Genomic DNA, 24,069 nt, shown 5'->3' on the forward strand with positions numbered 1-24,069 from the left:
GCACTTGTAAATACCTAGAGTGTGCTGATTGAAGTTGAGATGTTTATCCGATGTAATGCCCAGATATCTGAAATGCTCCACCCTTTCAACCATCTCTCGTTAATGGTAATACTGGAAGGATGGGTCAGTGTTTTGTAAGAGCTAAAAACCAGTTCGTTAGTTTTTTCGATATTAAGGTGGGGAAAGTTATCATCACGCCACGTACTAAAATGTGCTAGGAGCATTGATAGTCCAAAAAAGAATCATTGTCCTTATTAAGCAATGCAAGAATGGCAGTATTGTCTGTATATTTAAAGTAATGAGTGGTGGTGACTGGACTCTGACAGTCATTTGTATAGAGAAGTGGACTAAGTACACACCCCTGAGGGGCGCCAGTGTTGCGAACAATAATGGGTGATAATGCATTGTCCACCTTTACCACTTGTGGTCTATTAGAAAGGAAATTATAAATCCAGTGTTCTAGTGGTGAGCGTATATGAGTATATTGAGTTAAAGGCGGAGCTAAAGTCAATGAAAAGAAGTCTGGCATAGTTTCCAGGAATATCCAGGTGTGAAGTAGACAGTGCAAGAGACAAGCCACTGCATCCTCTGTACCTCTCTTTTGTTTATATGCAAATTGGAGACAATCCAAAAAGGGTGAAACATATGGAAGCATAATGTTTTGAACCATTTTCTCAAAGCATTTCATTATGATTGAAGTTAATGATATTGGCCTGTAGTGATTTAACTCTGTTGGATGAGGTTTTTTGGGAACAGGAATAACAACTGATGTTTTCCATGTGACTGGTATTGTTGAAGTACAAAGTGATTGAAGAAAAAGAGATTAAAGAATGGGGGTTAGTTCCAGAGTGCAGATTTTCAAGACCTGACCTGGAATTCCATCTGGCCTGGGAGCCTTATTCAGTTTACACTTAATAAGCTGGAAATAGACATCCTGCTTAGTTAGAAGGGGCTCATAATCCAGCTCTTGAGAAGGCAAAGAATCCAAAAGGCTATCACACTCTGCTGAAAAATCAGAGGTATCAAAACGGGCATAGAAATTATTAAGATTAGCAGCAAAGGTGGTGGGATCTGGTACAGAGACAGTCTGTTTAATGGCTTGTCGAGTAAGAGACCTGACTCGCTGAAAAGACTGTTTGATGTTCGTATTTGCAAAGTCCTACTCCAATTTGTTTTTATACTTCTTTTTAGCCTTAAATATTTCTGTTTTGATGTCCTGGTGTATGATTTTAAGACCAGCAAAGTCCTTTTGCTTAAAGGCAAGTTTTCTCTTTTGGAAAAGAGATTTTAGAGATGAGTTGATCCAAGGATTTGAATTTGGGTATGTTCTGGTAGTTGTTACCGGTATCAAGGAATCCATACAGAATTTAATGTAATCAGTAATAACTGTAGTCTGCTCATCAAGCTCTCCCTCAAAGACTTCCCAGTCTGTACACGCAAAGCAGCCTTGAAGGCATGCAATAGCATCCTCTGACCGTTGAGGGACGCTGTGTATTACTGGCCTGTGTTGTTTCAGCCGTTGTTTGTAAACAGGAATAAATGGATTACATTATGATCCGCTAATCCTAGCGGTGAGAGAGCTCTAGCTTTAAAGGCTTCCGGGATATTACTGTAACATAAATCTAGTTTTATTAAATCTTGTTGGTACATCTACATATTGATTGAAGGCTGGCTGTGCGTAATCAAGCCAACGGCTGTTGAAGTCACCGAGAAGTAGTACTGGAGCATCCGGGTATTTGCTGAGCATAGTCTGTGTATTATGCGCTATCTTCTCAGCCGCTGCCTTGACATTAGCACTTGGTGGAACATAAAAACAGCTAAGCACAACAGTCGAGAACTCCCTGGGGAGGTAAAAGGCACGGGTGGACAGGGGAGCAGCTCCAGGTCCGGATTACAAGATTTCCTGTGTACTTTGATGTTAGTACACCACCGCAAGTTGATGTACATACACACCACCTTTGCGCTCTTTCCCTGAATTACTGGTTCTGTCTGCCCGAAAGATCTCAAAACCGTCCAGGTTAACCTCGGTATCCAGCCAGGACTCTGTCAGACATTTTGCATGCAATAAGTCCATTTTGTTTTTCAATGACCGAACGTTTGAAAGGACGATTGAGGGTAGTGGAGGTTTAAAAGGACGCCTTCTAAGTCTGCAACACACCCCTCCTCGCCTTCCTCTTTAAGCCAGTTGTTAATGTTATGTCCAGCGGAATGACAATTGATGGGTTCAGTTGGCAGTGGATAGAGTTACGAAGGAGTAGAAGTTCCTCCCTTGATTAGGCGAGTCCATTCCCCGCTCTGACATCATTTAATTGAATACTCCAAGCAGTGCAGTCACTAACAATCCATGTAATTATAGAAATAATCCAAATCCAAAACTTGTCCAATTCCCCATGATGTTTCAGCCGTAAACAAACGCACACACAACGCACCAACCGTGCATTCGCAGCTAATGCATACGCCAAGTCACCAGTCTGTGTACACTAATGTTTGTGTGTGTGTGTACAGGAGCAGCAGGATTACTGGTATAAGCAGCACCTCCAAAACCTTCTGAAGTTGAAGAATGAGAAGGCAAAGCAGGGTAGCAGTGACGCGGCCTCACAAGGAAACACCGACATGCCACCAGTCCCGCCCCCGCCCAATGAAGCCCCACCCCCTCCACCACCTACAGAGGAGCCTCCTCCCCCTCCCCCACCTGACGACAAGGTAATCATCAACAGGATTTAGCTTCAATACATCAGATCACTTCTATTGCACTGTGCTGACATAAGACCTGTGTGTGTGTGTGTGTGTGTGTGTGTGTGTGTGTGTGTCTCAGCCCAGCATGGTGGAGTCTGCAGACCCGGCGGAGGCAGCAAGGTTACAGCAGTTGCAGGCAGCAGCAGCTCAGTGGCAGCAGGTTCAGTACCACAGAGCAGGGTACCAGTACCAGGCCCTAATGCAGGAACATACACAACTCCAGCAGATTCTCCACCGGTACCAACAAGTCATCCAGCAACCTGCACATATACAGGTACACACCCAGACACACACACACACACACAGGTACATGTATGTATCACCTTGTACGCCACGAGCGGCACCTTTAAAGTAATTTATTTATGTATTTTTTTCCTTCTGATATTCAGTCTATGCCTGTAGACATGCAATTGCAGCACTATGAGATGCAGCAGCAGCAGTTTGCTCCAGTGCTGCAGGACTGGGATAGACACTTTAAGCTCTGGCTGGACCAGTTCCAGGCGTATCCCCACAAAGACCAGTTACAGGAGTATGAAGGTCAGTGGAGACAGTGGCAGGAGCAAATGAACTCCACTTCAGCACATCTAAACGAGCGAGTGACCACACTGAGGGGTATGAAACAGCCGTATGGAACTGGTGACTCTTACGGAGGTATGGTGGGACCGTATGGACAGCCTCCTCCTTCTGCACCAGACATGGGCTCCTCTATGGCACCAAACAGTAGGGATCTTTCCTCAGGCCCTCCTCAGGGCACACATCCAACCAATCTTCCAGGAACAAATGCTGTGGAATTGGGTCCACCTCCAGGATTAGAGGGTCCTGTTGGTCCACCCGGAGCAGGGGCAAGACAGCCTGGTCCTCATGGAAGGTTTGAAGGCCCAAGAGGTCCAAGGTAAAGCATACATTTCCTAGTTCTCCCTGAATATGGAATTCTTTTAAAATGTGGGGGCTCAGTTGTTAAAATTTATGGCTACTGATTGGAAGGTTCAGAGTTCTAATCCCACCACTAGCGCTGTTGGGCCATTGAGCAAGACCTTAAACCACTTAGTTGTATCCTGTCTCAAGTGTAAGTCAAGTTTGACTAAAAACACTCCAAGGAAATAAGTACATGTCAAACAGTTTTTTATTTTCCTGATTTTAAGTGTATGTTTTGTAGGTTTGAAGGTCCTAGAGGTCCGAGATTCGAACCACCATCACAACAACGATTTAGTGGACCGCCCAGATTTGATGTTGGTCAGCGCTTTGGCATGCCTCCCGGAGGTAATCAGATTCGATTAGGACCTCCAGGTAGATTTGAGAATCCTCTGAGGCAGAGTCTACCTTCTCGCTTTGAGAGACCTCCTGGACCACACCTGGGTCCACCCACAGGCCCACCTCCACTGTCTGGTGGAGGTCCTCCACCAGGACCCGGTTTGTCACAAGATAAGCCTGTTCCTGTAATTCAGACTAATTCGCAGCTGGGTAAACCTGATTCTTCTCAGGGTTCTGTACCTCAGAGTGTGACCACAGGCAAGAATGAAAACCGAACCCCTCAACCTGAAACGGAACAAAAGTCCATGTCAGATGATGTAATAGATTCAGAAGATGGTTTCTTTGTTCAAAGTGATCCTATTCCTCAGTCTCAGGCTGACAAAGGCAAGAAGGCTGAGACAGTCAGACAGGCTGCTAAGGAGGAGGAATCAAAAAATGATACCTCCAAAACACCTGCATCAACCTCCTCATCCACATTTGTCCCACCAACGCAAACCCCAAGTACTGGCAATAAAACCCCAGAAGCACCAAAAAATATCAGTGCATCACAACAACGACCACAGCCTCAACAAATCCCATTCCAATCTGACATGCCCAAGGAACCTCCTGGTAAACCACAAGTGATGAATCAGAGTGGCCCTCCACGTGCTCTCCGTGGCCGGGGGAGGGGTCAAGGTCCTTTACCGTTGCGAGGAAGAGGACGTGGTCGAGGACAAATGGGCAGACCTATGGGTCCTCCATCTATGTCAGATCCCAATTATCATGTGGAAGATGCTCCATATGACCAGCAACCACCAATGGAAGAGGATTTTGGTTGGGGGGACCATTCCCAAGAACCACATGAAATGATTGATGACCAAGAAGCTCATGAGATTTGGCAGCCAGAAGAGCATCACTTCCAGAAAGAATATTATGAAGAGACTGAAGAGCGAGCACCACCTAGAGGTCGAATGGATCCTCCAGAGGGACCGCAGGAACACTGGGAAGAGGAACAATCGGAGTATTGGGAGGAGGGAGATCCATACTGGGCAGAGAGAAGACCTCCAATGATCCGTCATAGACCCTCTTTTGGTCCTGAAGGACCTAGGCGTCCTCCTTTCCAACCACGCTTTATGCACCATGGTCCACGACGTCCTCCACCACCACTGGATATGGAACGTGACCCACATGGCCCTCCTCCTCACATGGGGCCTCGCTTCCGACGTGGTGGTCCAGGTCCCTGGGGGCCACCACCACGCCATGACATAAGACGGCCCCCTCCACCACCTCATGAATTGTTGGAGCGGGAATCACCTGGGTACCATGAAGAAATGGACAGAGAGCCTGGTTGGCCTCATGCACATAGCCGAGAACCAAGGCACCTTCCTTTACCCCCTCATGAAATGATAGAGAGGGATATGAGAAGGCCGCCCATGCGACCACATCCAATGGCAAGGGATAGGTGGAGAAGACCTCCACATGAAGATCCTCAGGGAGCATATGAGCAAGAATATGGCACGGAGTTTGGCCATGAGGATGATGGGTATGGAAGACCTCCATCTGATTTCCGTCACCGGGATTACAGGGAAGACGAAGAATTTTACCAATCGAGAGAGGAGTGGAGACGAGAACATCCAGATTGTGGTTTTCCTCTACATCCACCACGTAGGCCACCACCAGATCACCTCCGAGATGATCCCTGGAGGGAGGAAAGGGACGGACCATTCTCGTACGAGAACGAAGATCGAATTAGGGCAGAACGAAGAGGACCTGGTTATGCCGACGGAACTCTGTATAGGGAGAGAGATCAGGAACCTCCCTTCCATTCTCGTCCTGATTGGGAAAGACCTCCACCACCTCCACTGCCAGAGAGAGTGTACCCAGGTCCCACTGAAGAAACTCGACCTCTTTATGATCGGAACCCAGAACATCCCATAGCACCACAGAGCGGTGTTCCAGAAGCTCCACTTGATCAGATGTCACCAGGTGGAACCAAAACTGTTCTTGCGCTTTCTCAAAGGCAGCATGAGATCATCCTCAAAGCTGCTCAGGAGCTGAAGATGATAAGGTAGATGGATACAGGAGCTGAGTGCACATTACCATGTTCTACTGATTTGATGGGATTGATAGTGTTACTGTTCTTATTTCTGAAAAATAGAGAGCTGCAAGAGAGTAAAAAGGTTCTGGGAGATGCTTCTAATCTGGAGTCTACTGGACTTCCACCTGAAATTCCTGCTGGTCTCCTTGGTCTTGAAATTCCACCTGAGGTCAAAACTGCCCTTCAGGTATACTTGATTTAATTCATGTTTATAAACAGCTTCTGAATGCATAATTGCCTATGCAAAAGGTTACTAGTGTTTTGTCTGAACCTGGACAGGACGTTTCCGGTAGACTCTTGGAATCTGGAATGCACCAACCAAACCAAGTTTCAGATTTCCTCCATACAGCATCAGCACCACCTCCTAAACCCACCTTCATTGCTAAAACAGTGGATTACGGTCATGGTCATGGTAAGCTCATTTTAGCATACTGAATATTTTAGATTTCGTTTTGGGGAAACCTTATGGAATTTCCCATGAACAGATGTGGGGGCCAAGGTGGAAAGGATCTCCTACGGGGAGAGGATAGTACTGAGGCCTGATCCACTGCCATCTGATCGACCGTATGAGAAAGGTTGGTTCATTTTGTTTTTCTTTGTTTATAACTGGTGTGTTAATGCTAATAGATGTTAATATGTAATTTATACTTTCCTCCTAATAGAATTGCTTGGACGTCGTGATCCATACTACGATAGAAGAGGAGATCCCTTCGGGGATCAGCGGGAGTATGGAAGAGATCGGGAAAGAGAAATCTTCAGAGACAGGCCGTCCTTGGATTACGATAGGGATCGACTTGAAAGAGAGCGCTACTCCAGAGACGAGAGGTGGGAATCCCTTTGCATGTGTTTCTGTACTCGTCCGCTTTCAATTTTCTCTATTTTTGTCTGTGGTATTAATTTTCATTGTCCCTTTCACCTTTCTTTAGGCCACCCCCAGGCCCACCTCGCCCTGCTTACCGGGAACGAGAGAGGGATGTAAGAGAGCACTCGAGTCGCTCCAGCCGGGATCGGGAGCCGTATAACCGCCCAGGCTATGAACGATCATCATATGAAAGAAGTCTTGAGCGCTATGATCATGGGGCTTCAAGTTATGGAAGTGAGTTCAGGAGGATTTGTTTATAATCTGTAAAAACAGGAAGTGAACTAGGCCCCTGAGACATATGCTGTTTGTTCTTAGGTGACAGGAGGAGTTACCCTGATGAACCTCCACCTCCCTCTGTTCCCCAACGTTTGGAGAAGAAACCCGAGACCAAGAACGTTGATGATATTCTGAAACCACCTGGACGAGCGAATCGTCCTGATAGGGTACAGAACCTCACTGTTATAAATGATCAGTTTATAAATGTAAAATTTATATCCATAATTAATTTATTGCTGTAACGCTGTTTTCTGATAATGTCCAATGTTAAAAGCTCTATTCAAATAAAATGCAGTAGAATTTAATTGAATTAAATCTACCTGCATCTGCATCAGGTCTGATCACTTACTGTATCCAGACATTTGTTTATTTTATTTACTTTCAGATTGTGGTAATAATGCGAGGGTTACCGGGAAGTGGTAAGAGCCATCTGGCAAAGCTCATCCGGGTGAGATCACACGCACACCTACACACACCTATGCTGTGATAGTGCCCCACTACCTGGTGATGTTTTGTTAGACTGACTGGGTGTCTGTTCCAGGATAAGGAGGTGGAGTTTGGAGGAGCTCCACCCAGAGTGCTCGGCCTCGATGACTATTTCATGACTGAAGTGGAGAAAGAAGAGAAAGACCCTGATACTGGGAAACGTATTAAAACTAAGGTTGGGATTTGAACATACAATGAAAATGGCAGTGTGTAAACCTGAAGGTGGTGTTAACACCGTCCCTGTTCCCTTCCTGTACAAACGCACACACCTGTGATCAGGTGGTAACTCGGGCATGAAGAGTGTTAGCTGATCATCTAAACGATGTTCTAGGTCCTTGAGTACGAATATGAGCCAGAGATGGAGGACACCTACAGGAACAGTATGCTGAAGACCTTCAGGAAGACTCTGGATGATGGCTTCTTCCCCTTCATCATCCTTGATGCCATCAATGAGAAAGTGAAGTACTTCGACCAGTTCTGGAGTGCAGCCAAGACCAAAGGGTTCGAGGTGAGTTGTCTATCACTCAGTGAGTATGTACACAGCTGTCTGTCTCAGGCTCTATCTCACTGCAATACCTGTCCCCTGTCCCACAGGTGTACGTGGCCGAAGTCTCCGCTGACCATCAGACCTGTGCCAAGAGGAACATCCATGGACGCAAGCTGAAGGACATCACAAAGGTCTTTATTTACTCTTTACATAGCTTGTACCGTTGGGAGGAAGTCTGGAAGGGAATTGTGGGAATATGGCGGCAATCAAGATCTGGAAATTTGGTTATATAAAGGAGATAAGTAGGGAGTCGAGAGGTAACCAGGGCTCTACAGTGCAACCATTTGTGAAAAGTACTTTGTGCGATTGTGAAAAAATATACCGGTGCGAGTGACCTGTTTGAAGTTGTATAATACGATCAGAATAAAAACTACAGGAAGTCCAAAATGCGCAACAGTTACTTTCGCACTGCTTTTCATCACCTCAGTCAACCGAACAAGTGTGTAAATACTGCAGAGAAGCTATTATGATGACGAGTAACACTGTGCGTCATCTGCTTCTCTCAAATTCCCGAACTCACAATCCGCCATCTTTTATTGATCATGCAAAATGACCTGAACCTGCGACTGTGACCTGCTCGTGTAGACACAGCGGTGTCGGGCGGAGTAAATTAATAATTCTAACGCTACGATTTATTAAATAATTCCTCACCAATCATAATCAAGAATAACAACTGTTCAGTCTGTAAACATACAATACACTGTCTCTCTCTCTTCACTCCCTTCACCAACTTTAATAGACAGCACATTCACTTCATTTAAACCCAGGGTAGCCAGATATCATTAGAAAATCCACTCCAGTTTCCATGTTTTGTTTTGATTTAATCCCCTAAAAAACACAATATTATCAGCAGACATGGCAACACTCTACTGGGGGAACTGATCTAAAATTGATAAACAAAAATAAAACTATTATAATGTAAAGACAGAAAATGTGCTTAGTTATAAGTAAATCATTTCATATAAAAATGGATATTATAATAAATTCATAAAATATAAATAAAGTGAGAAATTAAATAATGTTTAATTACTATGGGTTGCATGTAATATCAATTTGACATTAAGCTTGGTTCGCTATTTCCTTAGAAAGCTATTAGCCTTTTTCCTAATATGGATAATTTTTGTGTTGGTCTACTTTTAATTAGGACTCTTTATTGTTTAAGATATTTTAAAATAAATATTTTATGCTTGTTTATTTATCAATTCCCCAACAGTATCTCATTGCTATTATTTTAATTCAATTAACCGTGACCATGAGCAGAGAGCTTACATTTAACTGTTTATGACCTCCTGATTAAAGCTTAAACAAAAAAAAGATTGGTATCTGGATCGGTATCGGCTGTAAAAATCCTGATCGGCGCATCCCTAGTGAACACCATTACACTACAGCGCTTTGCATCTGACTGGTAAATGAACTCACTCAATCACATCCTATATGAGATTATTCAGATATATACACAATATATACATAGCGGTTCGAGAACTGACTCTGGCCCAGAACCATGACAGTGGAAAATGTCTAATAGTGTAGCTTTAAATATATTTAAGAGGAGCAGACTTCAAACACTGACCATTAAGGTTTATTGTATTTGTTTACAAGGTGGAACAGGTTAAAGGTTGTTGTTTTTGCATACAGCCTGTAAAATTAACTGAAAATATTAAATTTAGTTTATCAGAAGGTAAATTAATGTCATGGCTCACACTATGTTCCTAAATTCTGTCATAATTGTCAAGCTCAAGTTTTCTCATGCCTACATGTGCGTTACCATATTTAAAAAAAACAAAAACAAACTAAACTTCAACTGTGCTCCTAAATTTTTGTAATTAGGAACACAAGTGCTCCTAAAATAAATTGTTACCATAGAGCCCTGGTAATGAGGAGGTAGTGGTGGGGTGTTGAGGGGTGAATCGAGGAGAATGAGAAGGTTGTATAGAGGTAATAATGAGGGAGTCGGGGGGGAGTAATGCGGGGGGAGTCGGGGGGGAGTAAGGAGGGAATCGAGGAGGGAGTCGAGGGGTAATGAGGGGGGAGTCCAGGAGTGTTGAGGGGGAGTAAGGAGGGAGTCGGGAGTAATGAGGGGGAGTCGAGGGGTAATGGGGGGTCGAGGGGGAGTAAGGAGGGAGTCGAGGGGTGAATCAAGGAGAGTGAGAATGGTGTAAAGAGATAATGAGGAGGGAGTCGAGGAGTAATGAGGAGGGAGTAAGGAGGGAATCGAGGAGGGAGTCGAGGGGTAATGAGGGGGGAGTCCAGGAGTGTTGAGGGGGAGTAAGGAGGGAGTCGGGAGTAATGAGGGGGAGTCGAGGGGTAATGGGGGGGTCGAGGGGGAGTAAGGAGGGAGTCGAGGGGTGAATCAAGGAGAGTGAGAATGGTGTAAAGAGATAATGAGGAGGGAGTCGAGGAGTAATGAGGAGGGAGTCGAGGAGCAATGAGGAGGGAGTCGAGGAGGGGTGATGAGGCCGGATGTCGGAGGGGTAATGAGGCCGGATGTCGGAGGGAGTCGGGGGGGGGTAATGAGAGGGGAGTTGAGGGGAGTGAGAAGGGAGTCAGGGGTTAATGAGGGCTGAATCGAGGGGAGGGAGTTGTGGGGTAATGAGATGAGTGAGGGGGGAGTCAAGGGGTAATGAGGGGGAGTCAGGGAGGTGAGGGGGGAGTCGGGGGGGTAATGAGGGGAGTGAAGCGGGGAGTCGAGGGGGGGGGTAATGAGGGGAGTGAGGTGGGGAGTCGAGGGGTAATGAGGGGTGAATTGAGGAGTAATGAGGAGGGAGTCGAGGAGGGGTAATGAGGCCGGATGTCGGAGGGGTAATGAGGCCGGATGTCGGAGGGGTAATGAGGTCGGATGTCGGAGGGAGTCGGGGGGGGGGGGGGGGGGGGTAATGAGAGGGGAGTTGAGGGGAGTGAGAAGGGAGTCAGGGGTTAATGAGGGCTGAATCGAGGGGAGGGAGTCGTGGGGTAATGAGGGGTGAATCGAGGGGAGTGAGGAGGGAGTCGGGGGTAATGAGGGGTGAATCGAGGGGAGTGAGGAGGGAGTCGGGGGTAATGAGGGGTGAATCGAGGGGAGTGAGGAGGGAGTCGGGGGTAATGAGGGGTGAATCGAGGGGAGTGAGGAGGGGGTAATGAGGGGTGAATCGAGGGGAGTGAGGAGGGAGTCGGGGGTAATGAGGGGTGAATCGAGGGGAGTGAGGAGGGAGTCGGGGGTAATGAGGGGTGAATCGAGGGGAGTGAGGAGGGAGTCGGGGGTAATGAGGGGTGAATCGAGGGGAGTGAGGAGGGAGTCGGGGGTAATGAGGGGTGAATCGAGGGGAGTGAGGAGGGAGTCGGGGGTAATGAGGGGTGAATCGAGGGGAGTGAGGGGTGAATCGAGGGGAGTGAGGAGGGAGTCGGGGGTAATGAGGGGAGTGAGGAGGGAGTAATGAGGGGATTGGGGGTGAATCGAGGGGAGTGAGGAGGGAGTCGGGGGAAATGGGGGGTGAATCGAGGGGAGTGAGGAGGGAGTCGGGGGTAATGAGGAGTGAGGAGGGAGTCGGGGGTAATGAGGGGTGAATCGAGGGGAGTGAGGAGGGAGTCGGGGGTAATGGGTGAATCGAGGGGAGTGAGGAGGGAGTCGGGGGTAATGAGGGGTGAATCGAGGGGAGTGAGGAGGGAGTCGGGGGGAGTGAGGAGGGAGTCGGGGGTAATGAGGGGTGAATCGAGGGGAGTGAGGAGGGAGTCGGGGGTAATGAGGGGTGAATCGAGGGGAGTGAGGAGGGAGTCGGGGGTAATGAGGGGTGAATCGAGGGTAATGAGGGGTGAATCGAGGGGAGTGAGGAGGGAGTCGGGGGTAATGAGGGGAGTGAGGAGGGAGTAATGAGGGGATTGGGGGTGAATCGAGGGGAGTGAGGAGGGAGTCGGGGGAAATGGGGGGTGAATCGAGGGGAGTGAGGAGGGAGTCGGGGGTAATGAGGAGTGAGGAGGGAGTCGGGGGTAATGAGGGGTGAATCGAGGGGAGTGAGGAGGGAGTCGGGGGTAATGAGGGGTGAATCGAGGGGAGTGAGGAGGGAGTCGGGGGTAATGAGGGGTGAATCGAGGGGAGTGAGGAGGGAGTCGGGGGTAATGAGGGGAGTGAGGAGGGAGTAATGAGGGGATTGGGGGTGAATCGAGGGGAGTGAGGAGGGAGTCGGGGGAAATGGGGGGTGAATCGAGGGGAATGAGGAGGGAGTAGGGGGGTAATGAGGAGGGAGTCGGGGGGGTAATGAGGGGATGAATCGAGGGGAATGAGGAGGGAGTAGCGGGGTAATGGGGGTGAATCGAGGGGAGTGAGGAGGGAGTAATGAGGGGATTGGGGGTGAATCGAGGGGAGTGAGGAGGGAGTCGGGGGAAATGGGGGGTGAATCGAGGGGAATGAGGAGGGAGTAGGGGGGTAATGAGGAGGGAGTCGGGGGGGTAATGAGGGGAATGAGGAGGGAGTAGCAGGGTAATGGGGGTGAATCGAGGGGAGTGAGGAGGGAGTAGGGGTGAATTGAGGGGAGTGAGGAGGGAGTCGAGGGGAGTGAGGAGGGAGTTGGGGGTAATGAGGGGTGAATCGAGGGGAATGAGGAGGGAATCATGGGGTAATGAGGGGAGTGAGGAGGGAGTCGGGGGGGGGGGGTAACGAGGGGAGTGATGGGTGAATCGAGGGGATTGAGGTGTGAATCGAGGGGAGTGAGGAGGGAGTCGGGGTAATGAGGGGAGTGAGGAGGGAGTCGGGGGGGGGTAACGAGGGGAGTGATGGGTGAATCGAGGGGATTGAGGTGTGAATCGAGGGGAGTGAGGAGGGAGTCGGGGTAATGAGGGGTGAATCGAGGGGAGTGAGGAGGGAGTCAGGGGTAATGAGGGGTGAATCGAGGGGAGTGAGGAGGGAGTCAGGGGTAATGAGGGGAGTGAGGAGGGAGTCGGGGGTAATGAGGGGAGTGAGGGGGGAGTCGGGGGGTAATGAGGGGAGTGAGGCGGGGAGTCGATGGGTAATGGGGGTGAATCAAGGGGGGTAATGAGGGGAGTGAGGGGTGAATCGAGGGGAGTGAGGAGTGAGTCGGGGGAAATGGGGGATGAGTCGGGGGGGGTAACGAGGGGAGTGATGGGTGAATCGAGGGGATTGAGGGGTGAATCGAGGGGAGGGAGTCGGGGTAATGAGGGGTGAATCGAGGGGAGTGAGGAGGGAGTCAGGGGTAATGAGGGGTGAATCGAGGGGAGTGAGGAGGGAGTCGGGGGTAATGAGGGGAGTGAGGGGGGAGTCGGGGGTAATGAGGGGAGTGAGGCGGGGAGTCGATGGGTAATGGGGGTGAATCAAGGGGGGTAATGAGGGGAGTGAGGGGTGAATCGAGGGGAGTGAGGAGTGAGTCGGGGGAAATGGGGGATGAGTCGGGGGAAATGAGGAGGGAATCATGGGGTAATGAGGGGAGTGAGGAGGGAGTCGGGGGGGTAATGAGGGGAGTGATGGGTGAATCGAGGGGAGTGAGGAGGGAGTCGGGGGTAATGAGGGGAGTGAGGGGGGAGTCGGGGGGTAATGAGGGGAGTGAGGCGGGGAGTCGATGGGTAATGGGGGTGAATCAAGGGGGGTAATGAGGGGAGTGAGGGGTGAGTCGGGGGAAATGGGGGATGAGTCGGGGGAAATGAGGAGGGGAGTGAGGGGTGAATCGAGGGGAGTGAGGAGTGAGTCGGGGGAAATGGGGGATGAGTCGGGGGAAATGAGGAGGGAATCATGGGGTAATGAGGGGAGTGAGGAGGGAGTCGGGGGGGTAATGAGGGGAGTGATGGGTGAATCGAGGGGAGTGAGGAGGGAGTCGGGGGTAATGAGGGGAGTGAGGGGGGAGTCGGGGGTAATGAGGGGAGTGAGGGGGGAGTCGGGGGGTAATGAGGGGAGTGAGGCGGGGAGTCGATGGGTAATGGGGGTGAATCAAGGGGGGTAATGAGGGGAGTGAGGGGTGAGTCGGGGGAAATGGGGGATGAGTCGGGGGAAATGAGGAGGGAATCATGGGGTAATGAGGGGAGTGAGGAGGGAGTCGGGGGGTAATGAGGGGAGTGATGGGTGAATCGAGGGGATTGAGGGGTGAATCGAGGGGAGTGAGGAGGGAGTCGGGGGGTAATGAGGGGTGAATCGAGGGGAGTGAGGAGGGAGTCGGGGGGTAATGAGGGGTGAATCGAGGGGAGTGAGGAGGGAGTCGGGGGGTAATGAGGGGTGAATCGAGGGGAGTGAGGAGGGAGTCGGGGGGTAATGAGGGGTGAATCGAGGGGAGTGAGGAGGGAGTCGGGGGGGTGATGAGGGGAGTGAGGCGGGGAGTCGATGGGTAATGGGGGTGAATCAAGAGGGGGTAATGAGGGGATTGAGGGGTGAATCGAGGGGATTGAGGGGTGAATCGAGGGGAGTGAGGAGGGAGTCGGGGGTAATGAGGGGAGTGAGGGGGAGTCGGGGGGGTAATGAGGGGAGTGAGGCGGGGAGTCGATGGGTAATGGGGGTGAATCAAGGGGGGTAATGAGGGGATTGAGGGGTGAATCGAGGGGAGTGAGGAGTGAGTCGGGGAAATGGGGGATGAGTCGGGGGAAATGAGGAGGGAATCATGGGGTAATGAGGGGAGTGAGGAGGGAGTCGGGGGGTAATGAGGGGAGTGATGGGTGAATCGAGGGGATTGAGGGGTGAATCGAGGGGAGTGAGGAGGGAGTCGGGGGGTAATGAGGGGTGAATCGAGGGGAGTGAGGAGGGAGTCGGGGGGTAATGAGGGGTGAATCGAGGGGAGTGAGGAGGGAGTCGGGGGGTAATGAGGGGTGAATCGAGGGGAGTGAGGAGGGAGTCGGGGGTAATGAGGGGTGAATCGAGGGGAGTGAGGAGGGAGTCGGGGGTAATGAGGGGAGTGAGGGGGGAGTTGGGGGGGTGATGAGGGGAGTGAGGCGGGGAGTCGATGGGTAATGGGGGTGAATCAAGAGGGGGTAATGAGGGGATTGAGGGGTGAATCGAGGGGATTGAGGGGTGAATCGAGGGGAGTGAGGAGGGAGTCGGGGGAAATGTGGGATGAGTCGGGGGAAATGAGGAGGGAATCATGGGGTAATGAGGGGAGTGAGGAGGGAGTCGGGGGGGTAATGAGGGGAGTGATAGGTGAATCGAGGGGTGTGAGGAGGGAGTGGGGGGTAATGAGGAGGGAGTCGAGGGGTAATGAGGGGTGAATCAGGATGGCAGTGGTGTAAGTGAGCAGTTGAATGAATGGTAACTGTGCTGTTTGTGTGTGTTTCACTGTGTTTGCACAGCTGGCGAACAGCTGGGAGTCGGCCCCGGTGCACATGGCACGTCTGGACCTGCGCTCACTGTTGCAGGATGCTGCCATTGAGGAGGTGTGTTGTGTACACTGCACTGTCACTCTGATTTATTTACATTATGGGGGTGGTGGTGATCTCTCATTGTGTGTGTCTCAGGTGGAGATGGAGGACTTTAACCCATCTGAGATGGATGCTGCAGCTGAGGAGAAGAAGGAGGAAGAGGATGAGGCAGATCTGGTAGGACTTTAATATTTTTGCAAGTTATCTCTATAAACACTGTGTACGTTCTCTGTCCATTCTCCGTAAGCTGCTGATTTAGGGTTTTTACTTTTTCATGTCCTAAAGTGTTGTCTGGATGCTGCTTATGTTGTTTATAAAGAATATTGTTAATTAAACAATGTAGTAGAGTTCATATAAAAAATTCATAATGCACTATTTTTAAATAATTTGTTAAAGTTCGCAAATTAAATACTTTGTTCTGGTTGTCCTTGTTTTTATGAATTAATTGTGTGCGATGTTTTGACCTTAATGAGTGACTTACTGCTAATAAGTGCTTAAAAAATGTGTGTGTATATATGTATGTATGTATGTATGTGTGTGTGTGTGTATGTATATGTGTATATGTGTGTGTGTGTGTGTGTGTGTATGTATGTGTATATATATATATATATATATATATATATATATATATATATATATATATACACACACACACACACACACACACACATATATATATATATATATATAAAAATCAAGCACAATATTTTTAAGACCATAATAATTTACTGCTTAGACTGGAACATGTCTGAGGACCTTCATCAGAATCTTAAAAACACGTCCAATTTGTGTTTAAAATAAACATTCATGCATACCTTTAAACACTACTCTATATTAAATGATTTAATATATAGTGTATAGTCAGGCATTATGTCTTTATACACACTGGTGTTTTTCACTACTTATAAAGCCCAGATACATCCTAATGAGCTTTTATAAACACACACATACACACACACACACACACACACACACACATTTTTAAATACAGTTAATAATAAATTAAACACTGTACCTGGAGAAACACAGATAATACATTCCTTGTGGCTTTTTGTTTGTAGAAAATGTGTGTAGATATTATTGAGTTATATTATGTGTGTAATATTTATCAAAAATTGAGTAACACTAAACGTACAATACAGATAATAAAAATTAATATGATAGTAAAACTAGTAATGTCTGCAGTATGACTAGTAATGTTAGTAGTAAAGATAATATTTACCATAAAACTAGCAAGGTCTGCAGCAAAGCTAGTAATGTAAATGTTGTAAAGTCTGCAGTAAAGATATTAATGTTTAATGTAAACCTGGTAACATCTGCAGTAAAGCTGCTGATGTTTAATGCAAACCTGGTAACGTCTGCAGTAGAGCTGGTAACGTCTGCAGTAGACGTGGTAACGTCTGCAGTAGAGGTGGTAACGCTTGCTGTAAAGCTGGTAACGTCTGCATAAAGATAGTAATGTTTAACGTAAATATGGTAACGTCTGCAGTAGAGCTGGTAACGTCTGCAGTAAAGGTAGTAATGTTTAATTTAAATATGGTAACGTCTGCAGTAGAGCTGGTAGTACCTGCAATGAAGTTACTGATGTCTACTTTAAAGTTAGTACAGTAAAGATAACATCTATACTAAAATTAATACTGTCTGTAGTAAACATAATGCCTATAGTAAATGTTGTGTACAGTGAGGCTGTCTATGGTGTATATGTTGTGTATATCTAAGCAACTAATGTCACACCACAGTTTTATGTGCTAATAGCAATGTGTGGGGGTGGGGGGGGGGTAACTAGTGTCACTGTATATTGTGTCTATGATAAACATGTGTTGGTATTAACTTTACGTATTTTGGTCCCTCTCTCTCTCTTTGTGTCGAGCTACACATGATACTCCTGAGATGCCAGTGATCCTAACTCCTTCTGCTCTCCAGACCTGCCTGATCCATTCTGCTGCCCTACTTCTGGTTGGAGTTCTCATCAATTGGAAGTCACATGCTGCTGCTGAGGATGTCCCACATGGTGCAGACTAAAGATCATTGAGATTACTGAGGATGGTTCCACTTAAAAACCATAAAGATGCTTTGTGTATATCTAAGCAAGTAATGTTACACCACAGTTTTATGTGCTAATAGCAATGTGTCAGTTCAATACCTTTTTATTTGTATAACGTGTTTAACAGTGGACATTGTTCCAAAGCAGCTTTACAGAAATATATAAATTTAGGATATAGATTTTAAACATATGAGTTTTTCCCTAATGAGCAGCCAGCGGTGATGGTGGTGAGGAAAAACTCCCTGAGACGATATGAGGAAGAAACCTTGAGAGGAACCAGACTCAAAAGGGAACCCGTCCTCATCTGGGTGACACTGGATGGTGCGATTATAAAGAAATACACCCCTTCTATAATATGTGCTAATACTACATGCTCAAATAGTACAGTTTTTACATGAAGTCTGTTTTGTTGAACTTCTCCACTGTTCACTGATGTAGAATTGAGTGTAAAACTGTTTGTGGTATTTGTAGTCCTAAAGCTTTTATAGCAAATGTTCATGTGAATTGAGGTCCAAAGCATCTTTATGGGTTTTAAGTGGTACCATCCTCAGTAATCTCAGTGATCTTTAGTCTGCACCATGTGGGACATCCTCAGCAGCAGCATGTGTCATCCAGTTGATGAGAACTCCAACCAGAAGTAGGGCAGCAGGATGGATCAGGCAGTTCTGGAGAGCAGAAGGAGTTAGGATCACTGGCATCTCAGGAGTATCATGTGTAGCTCGACAGAAAGAGAGAGAGGGACAAGGAGGGGGAGAGAGAGAGTGATTTAATAGGTATTCTTATTTGCCCCATAATCGTTAAGGACAGTGTACAAATATGTTTTCAGCCTGGACTTAAAGACTGAGACTGTGTCTGTGTCCCGAACACTAATTGGAAGGCTGTTCCATAACTGTGGGGCTCTAGAAGAGAAAGCTCTTCCCCCTGCTGTAGCCTTCGCTATTCCAGGTACCAAGAAATAGCCTTTTGATCCAAGTAGGCGAGGCGGATCATAAAAGACCAAAAGTTCACTCAGGTACTGTGGCGTGAGACTATTTAGTGCTTTATAGGTCAATAGTAGTATTTTATAATCAAAATTTTACTGGGAGCCAATGCAGTGTGGATAAGATCGGGATGATGTGGTTGTATCTTCTGGTTCTATTTCTGCATCATGTAGTGACGAAATATTTCTTATCTTAGAAATATTTCTACACGTTGTCCTAGTGCAAGTACTTCTGTCTTATCAGCATTAAGTAAGAGGAAGTTAATAAGCATCCAACGTCTAATGTCTTTTACACATTCCTCAACTTTATTAAGCTGCTGTCTGTCCTCTGGCTTCGCTGAAACATACAGCTGTGTATCATCAGCATAACAGTGGAAGATAATTCCATGTTTACGAATAATTTGACCTAGAGGTAGCATATATAAAGTAAAAAGCAGTGGGCCTAAAACAGAAACTTGTGGAACTCCAAATTTAACCTCTGTATGCTTAGAGAAGTCTCCATTTACATCTACGAACTGATAACGATTGGTCTAATAAGACCTGAGTGAGGAGAGGACTGTTCCCTTAATGCCAACAACATTTTCTAATCTATCAAGGAGAATAGTATGATCTATAGTATCAAAAGTTGCACTAAGGTCACAAGCAAGGAGTAGGGATGTCATGATACCAAAAATCTAATAGTCAGTACCGATGCCACCAAAAGTACACGATACTCGAAAGCAAAGTCGATACCAAAGTGTGGTTTAAAAATAAAATTTAAAAAATAAAATGAAAAACTCTCCTGGAGGACATCCTCCTCTTGCTGATACTAGCAAAAAGAGAGAGGTGGGATAATTTTAGTTATCAAACAGTGTCTGACAATGACTAATAAAACAGTGGAGGTAGGCACGCACACATACACACACCTTATTCTCTGAATGCAAGCATTAGTTTCAATTCACTGATATGGTGGCAGACCAGAAAGATTTATAACAAGCATTAACATGTCAATCATTATTAGTGACATTAGGCTACATTTATCTGACAGGACACGGGCTGAATGGCGATGCATGGTGGCCCATTAGGAGGTAGTTTACAACACTGCAATGCATTAGCATTGTTAACAAATAACTGGCTATCCCTAACATTACATGGAGCATAAAATTAGCTGGTTTCACGGCCACAATGCCAGCTGCCTCAAACAAATATAATATAGGACCGTCTTTCAGTTGCTTCACCAAATTCCAGGTGTTTCCTCGCTTTGTTTGAAATGAACGATAGTGTCGGTTGCACACTGGCTTCACAGCATCAATTATATGTTAGTTGTCATCTGCCTCGAATGCGAAGTGTTTCCATATTTGACTCTTACCACCTTTCCTCTCAACAAGTCGGGGCGGAGCTAAACTTGTCGCCATCTTCTGTAGTTTTTCCTGTGTGCTTGTAGGAGTTGTTCTTCTTCTTTACCACTTGTGGACCGACTGAAACACTTGCACGTATTTACTGCCCCATCAGTTCCGGAAGAATTGTAACCTATGTACCTTCATTACTACCGGTACCCACGCTACTGCAGAAAAACAAGTACTGTCACGTTTTAAGAATATTGGTACCGACTTGGTACTGAAGTATCAGTTCTCGTGACATCCCTAACAGCGAGACACAACCCTGATCAGAGGTCAGTAGTAGGTCATTTACCACTTTAACCAGTGCTGTCTCTGTTCTATGATGAGGTCTAAATCCTGACCGATACATTTAATGAATGTTGTTCCCATGTAAGTATGAGCATATCTGCTATGTACAACCTTTTCTAATATCTTGGAGATAAAGGGGAGATTTGATATTGGTCTATAGCTGGACAGTTCATGGGGGTCAAGGTCAGGTTTTTTATTCAGGGGGGTTAATAACGGCTAGTTTAAATGATTCAGGTACATAGCCAGTCCTAAGGGAAGAATTGATTTAGTCAAAAAAAAAAAAGAAAGGAAAGTGAAACTACAACAAATGAGAATAAAAGTGCAAAATTATTGATGTAAAAGAAAGGAACAGTATTGTTTAAATGCAGATGATTCGAAAACAGGGACTGCATTACCTGTTTTTGTGTGTGTGTGTGTGGGGGGGGGGGTAAATACTGTCACTGCATATTGTCTATGATGAAAAGCTTATGTTGATATTAACTTGACATATTTTGGTATTAACGCCTAGTATAACGCTAGCAATGGCGAAAGTGAAGGAAGTAATGTCTACAGTACAGCTAGTAATGTCTGGATTAGCTCTACTATAGACATTACTATATTTAATGTAGACATTGCTAAAGTCACGAATGTCTTTCATAAAACTAGTAATGTCTACAGTAAAGTTATTAACGTCTGCAGTAAATCTAGTTATATCTGAATTAAATCTAGCCATTTCTACAGTAAATCTACAGCAAAGCTAGTAATGTCTGCAGTGGTCTGATGTAATGTCTTGAGCAAGGCCCTTAATCTGCAACTGCTCAGTTGTTTAAATAACATAAATGTAAAGTTAGTAATGTCTGCAGTAATGATGTCTAATGTGAAGGTCATAAAGCCTACATTAAAGCCACATATGACTACAGTAAAGTTAATGACTTGTCAGTAAGGCTATTACATCTACAGTCTTTACATAATGTAAAGTTAAATGTTAATGTATAAATGTAAAGTAAAGCTAGTAATGTCACTAACATTTTCAGCATTTTTATGTGGTTATAACAGCAAAACAGAAGTGTGTGTGTGTGTGTGTGTGTGTGTGTGTGTGAGAGAGAGAGTTTGTGGTAAATACGTCACTGAATATCGTCTCTATGATGAACAGCATGTGCCGATATTAACTTTACATATCGGTGATAATTGTGTAACCGTGTTGTTACAACAGCCGTTCTCAGCAGAAGTGTCATGGAACCTTTGGCCTCATCTTGTTGCCTGTATTTTGTGGTTATTGGGCCTGATGTCATTGCCATATTCATCATGTCTCAGTTGCTTGGTGCTAAAATATCTAAATAATTAAACCTAGTTCTGCTTTATAATGAATATTGCAATGATATATGGTTTATCTGGTTATCTGCACGTACTGTACAGCTTTTAGTGCTGTGCGTTGATAAAAACTGAAAGCTGCAGCACTGACTGTGTGCTGAACTCATTTTATTTCCTCATTACTGTCTCGCATGTTCTCTGAGTACATACACACCATGTTCAACATGATCACAGATAATCTTGTGGCTAACGATTATTTCTTGTAAAACAATCATTTTCATCTTGTGCTCCTCTTCATGCAAAGAGCCATCATCCCTCGCTCCATCTCTCTCGCTGTCTCTCTCTCTCTATCTCTCTCTCTCTCTATCTCTCTCCCTCTCACCCCCTCTTGCCCCTCTCTCCCATGGCTGATCATTAACGGTTGGAGTGTCTTTCTGTAATGTAGGGATACCTTCCCAAAAGCAAATGGGAGATGGACACATCCGAGGCCAAACTGGGTGCGTATTCTGTTTATGTAAAATAAATACTGCTTTCTTATTTATGAATGTTTTAATGTTTTTTGACTAGGCTTGGGTGATGCTGCAAAAAAATTCTCAATACAGTTTTCCATCTTTTATTATAGTTTGCAGTAGCGCACACAATTTACTGTAAATGTTCAGAGAAATGAGCTTCTTGTGGAGTCGCTCAGTGTTTATAGATCCTACAGTCAATTCATCGCGATCTCGATGCCACTGTGTTTCATCACCCAGCCCTGTCTCTGAATATCAATGTGACGTTACCGTGACATCGTTTTCAATGTCTTAAAATTGAGTGATTTATACAAGTAGCTGTTGCAATGACGATGACCTCGGTGACCCTTTCCTTCGTACAGATAAGCTGGATGGTTTAGCTGGAGGAGGTAAGCGGAAGCGAGACGTCTCGGCTATGGAAGACTTCTTACAGCTGCCTGATGATTACGCCAGCCGCATGTCCCAACCGGGGAAAAAAAGGGTGAATATAATGCAGGATGTCTGGCCTAACTTTTATTTTACACCTAGTCACAGTTTTATTGTTCTGGACTTGTAATGATCACCATTGACGCATGATTGGGGGGTGTGTGTGTGTGTGTGTGTGGTAGGTGCGCTGGGCCGATCTGGAGGAGCAGAAGGACGCTGATCGGAAGCGAGCGATCGGGTTTGTAGTGGGACAGACGGACTGGGAGAAGATCACTGATGAGAGCGGACAGTTAGCTCAGCGTGCGCTCAATCGCACTAAATACTTTTAGAGCCGTTTGTACTCGTCCTCTGTACACACAACACACGGTAAATACATGTATGAACATGTCACCATTACTTTCCTTTAGACAAAGTTCTGCTGTCTGCATCATCAGGGCTGGGACGATATATCTGTGTGACCCAACAGGCTGAAATAGTTATTATTACTGCTTACTACAGTTGTGTAGATGATCAGATACAACAGCCAGACACACTGGGTCAGTGTAAGGACATTATGTCAGTATGAAAATCTGTTATTATTCTGTACCAGTGTAATATAAAATCAGTGGTGTAAATGTGTTGCTAATTTGCATTTATATTTATTCATTTAGCAGACGCATTTATCCAAAGCGGCTTACAAATGAGGAAATACAAGCAAACCATACAAGATCTTTGAATTTGCATATGGTTTGCATTGTGCTGTTTGATGTTACATTGGTGCTAAATATCTGCATAAATATGACCCAGAACATCAGATTTTCACACAAGTCCTAAAAGTAGATAAAGAAAACCCAATTAAACAAATGAGACAAAAATATTATACTTGGTCATTTATTTATTGAGGAAAATGATTCAGTATTACATATCTGTGAGGGGTAAAAGTATGTGCACCTTTGCTTTCAGTATGTGGTGTGACCCCCTTGTGCAGTAATAACTGCAGATAAACGTTTGGGATAACTGTTGATCAGTCCTGCACATCGGCTTGGAGGAATTCTTGTCCCGTTCCTCAGTACAGAACAGCTTCAACTCTGGGATGTTGGTGTGTTTCCTCACATGAACTGCTTGCTTCATGTTCTTCCAAAACATTTCTATTGGATTAAGGTCAGGACTTTGACTTGGACATTCCAAAACATTACCTTTATTCTTCTTTAACCGTTCTTTGGTAGAACGACTCGTGTGTTTAGGATCGTTGTCTTGATGCATGACCCACTTTCTCTTCAGATTCAGTTCATGGACAGATGTCCTGATATTTTCCTTTGAGTTCACTGGTATAATTCAGAATTCATTGTTCCTCAATGATGGTGAGTCGTCCTGGTCCAGATGCAGCAAAACAGTCCCAAACCATGTTACTACCACCACCATGTTTCACAGATGGGATAAGGTTCTTATGCTGGAATGCAGTGTTTTCCTTTCTCCAAACATAACACTTCTCATTTAAACCAGAAATGTTCTATTTAGGTCTCATCCATCCACAAAACATTTTACCATTAGACTTCTGGCTCGTCCACATGATCTTTATCAAGCTGCAGAAGAGCAGCAATGTTCTTTTTGGAAAGCAGT

At 45.9% G+C, this 24,069-nt stretch overlaps 1 protein-coding gene across 1 annotated transcript in view; it reads left to right on the forward strand.

Moving 5' to 3' along the window:
* ylpm1 (YLP motif containing 1) overlaps nt 1–24,069 on the forward strand; it is a 31,301-nt gene that overhangs the window by 2,845 nt on the left and 4,387 nt on the right. The window contains exons 2-20 of the mRNA XM_053613773.1: nt 2,506–2,703; nt 2,816–3,010; nt 3,126–3,628; nt 3,893–6,034; nt 6,125–6,251; nt 6,344–6,476; nt 6,550–6,639; nt 6,727–6,889; nt 6,991–7,160; nt 7,242–7,369; nt 7,588–7,650; nt 7,744–7,863; nt 8,020–8,196; nt 8,283–8,366; nt 15,487–15,570; nt 15,652–15,732; nt 21,981–22,032; nt 22,407–22,525; nt 22,653–22,836. Coding sequence (XP_053469748.1) covers nt 2,506–2,703; nt 2,816–3,010; nt 3,126–3,628; nt 3,893–6,034; nt 6,125–6,251; nt 6,344–6,476; nt 6,550–6,639; nt 6,727–6,889; nt 6,991–7,160; nt 7,242–7,369; nt 7,588–7,650; nt 7,744–7,863; nt 8,020–8,196; nt 8,283–8,366; nt 15,487–15,570; nt 15,652–15,732; nt 21,981–22,032; nt 22,407–22,525; nt 22,653–22,799 — 4,776 coding nt within the window. The 3' untranslated portion in view covers nt 22,800–22,836. The remainder of the gene's footprint in view (nt 1–2,505; nt 2,704–2,815; nt 3,011–3,125; nt 3,629–3,892; nt 6,035–6,124; nt 6,252–6,343; nt 6,477–6,549; nt 6,640–6,726; nt 6,890–6,990; nt 7,161–7,241; nt 7,370–7,587; nt 7,651–7,743; nt 7,864–8,019; nt 8,197–8,282; nt 8,367–15,486; nt 15,571–15,651; nt 15,733–21,980; nt 22,033–22,406; nt 22,526–22,652; nt 22,837–24,069) is intronic.

Source organism: Ictalurus furcatus, chromosome 25 (assembly GCF_023375685.1).
Source record: "Ictalurus furcatus strain D&B chromosome 25, Billie_1.0, whole genome shotgun sequence".
NCBI lineage: Eukaryota > Metazoa > Chordata > Actinopteri > Siluriformes > Ictaluridae > Ictalurus > Ictalurus furcatus.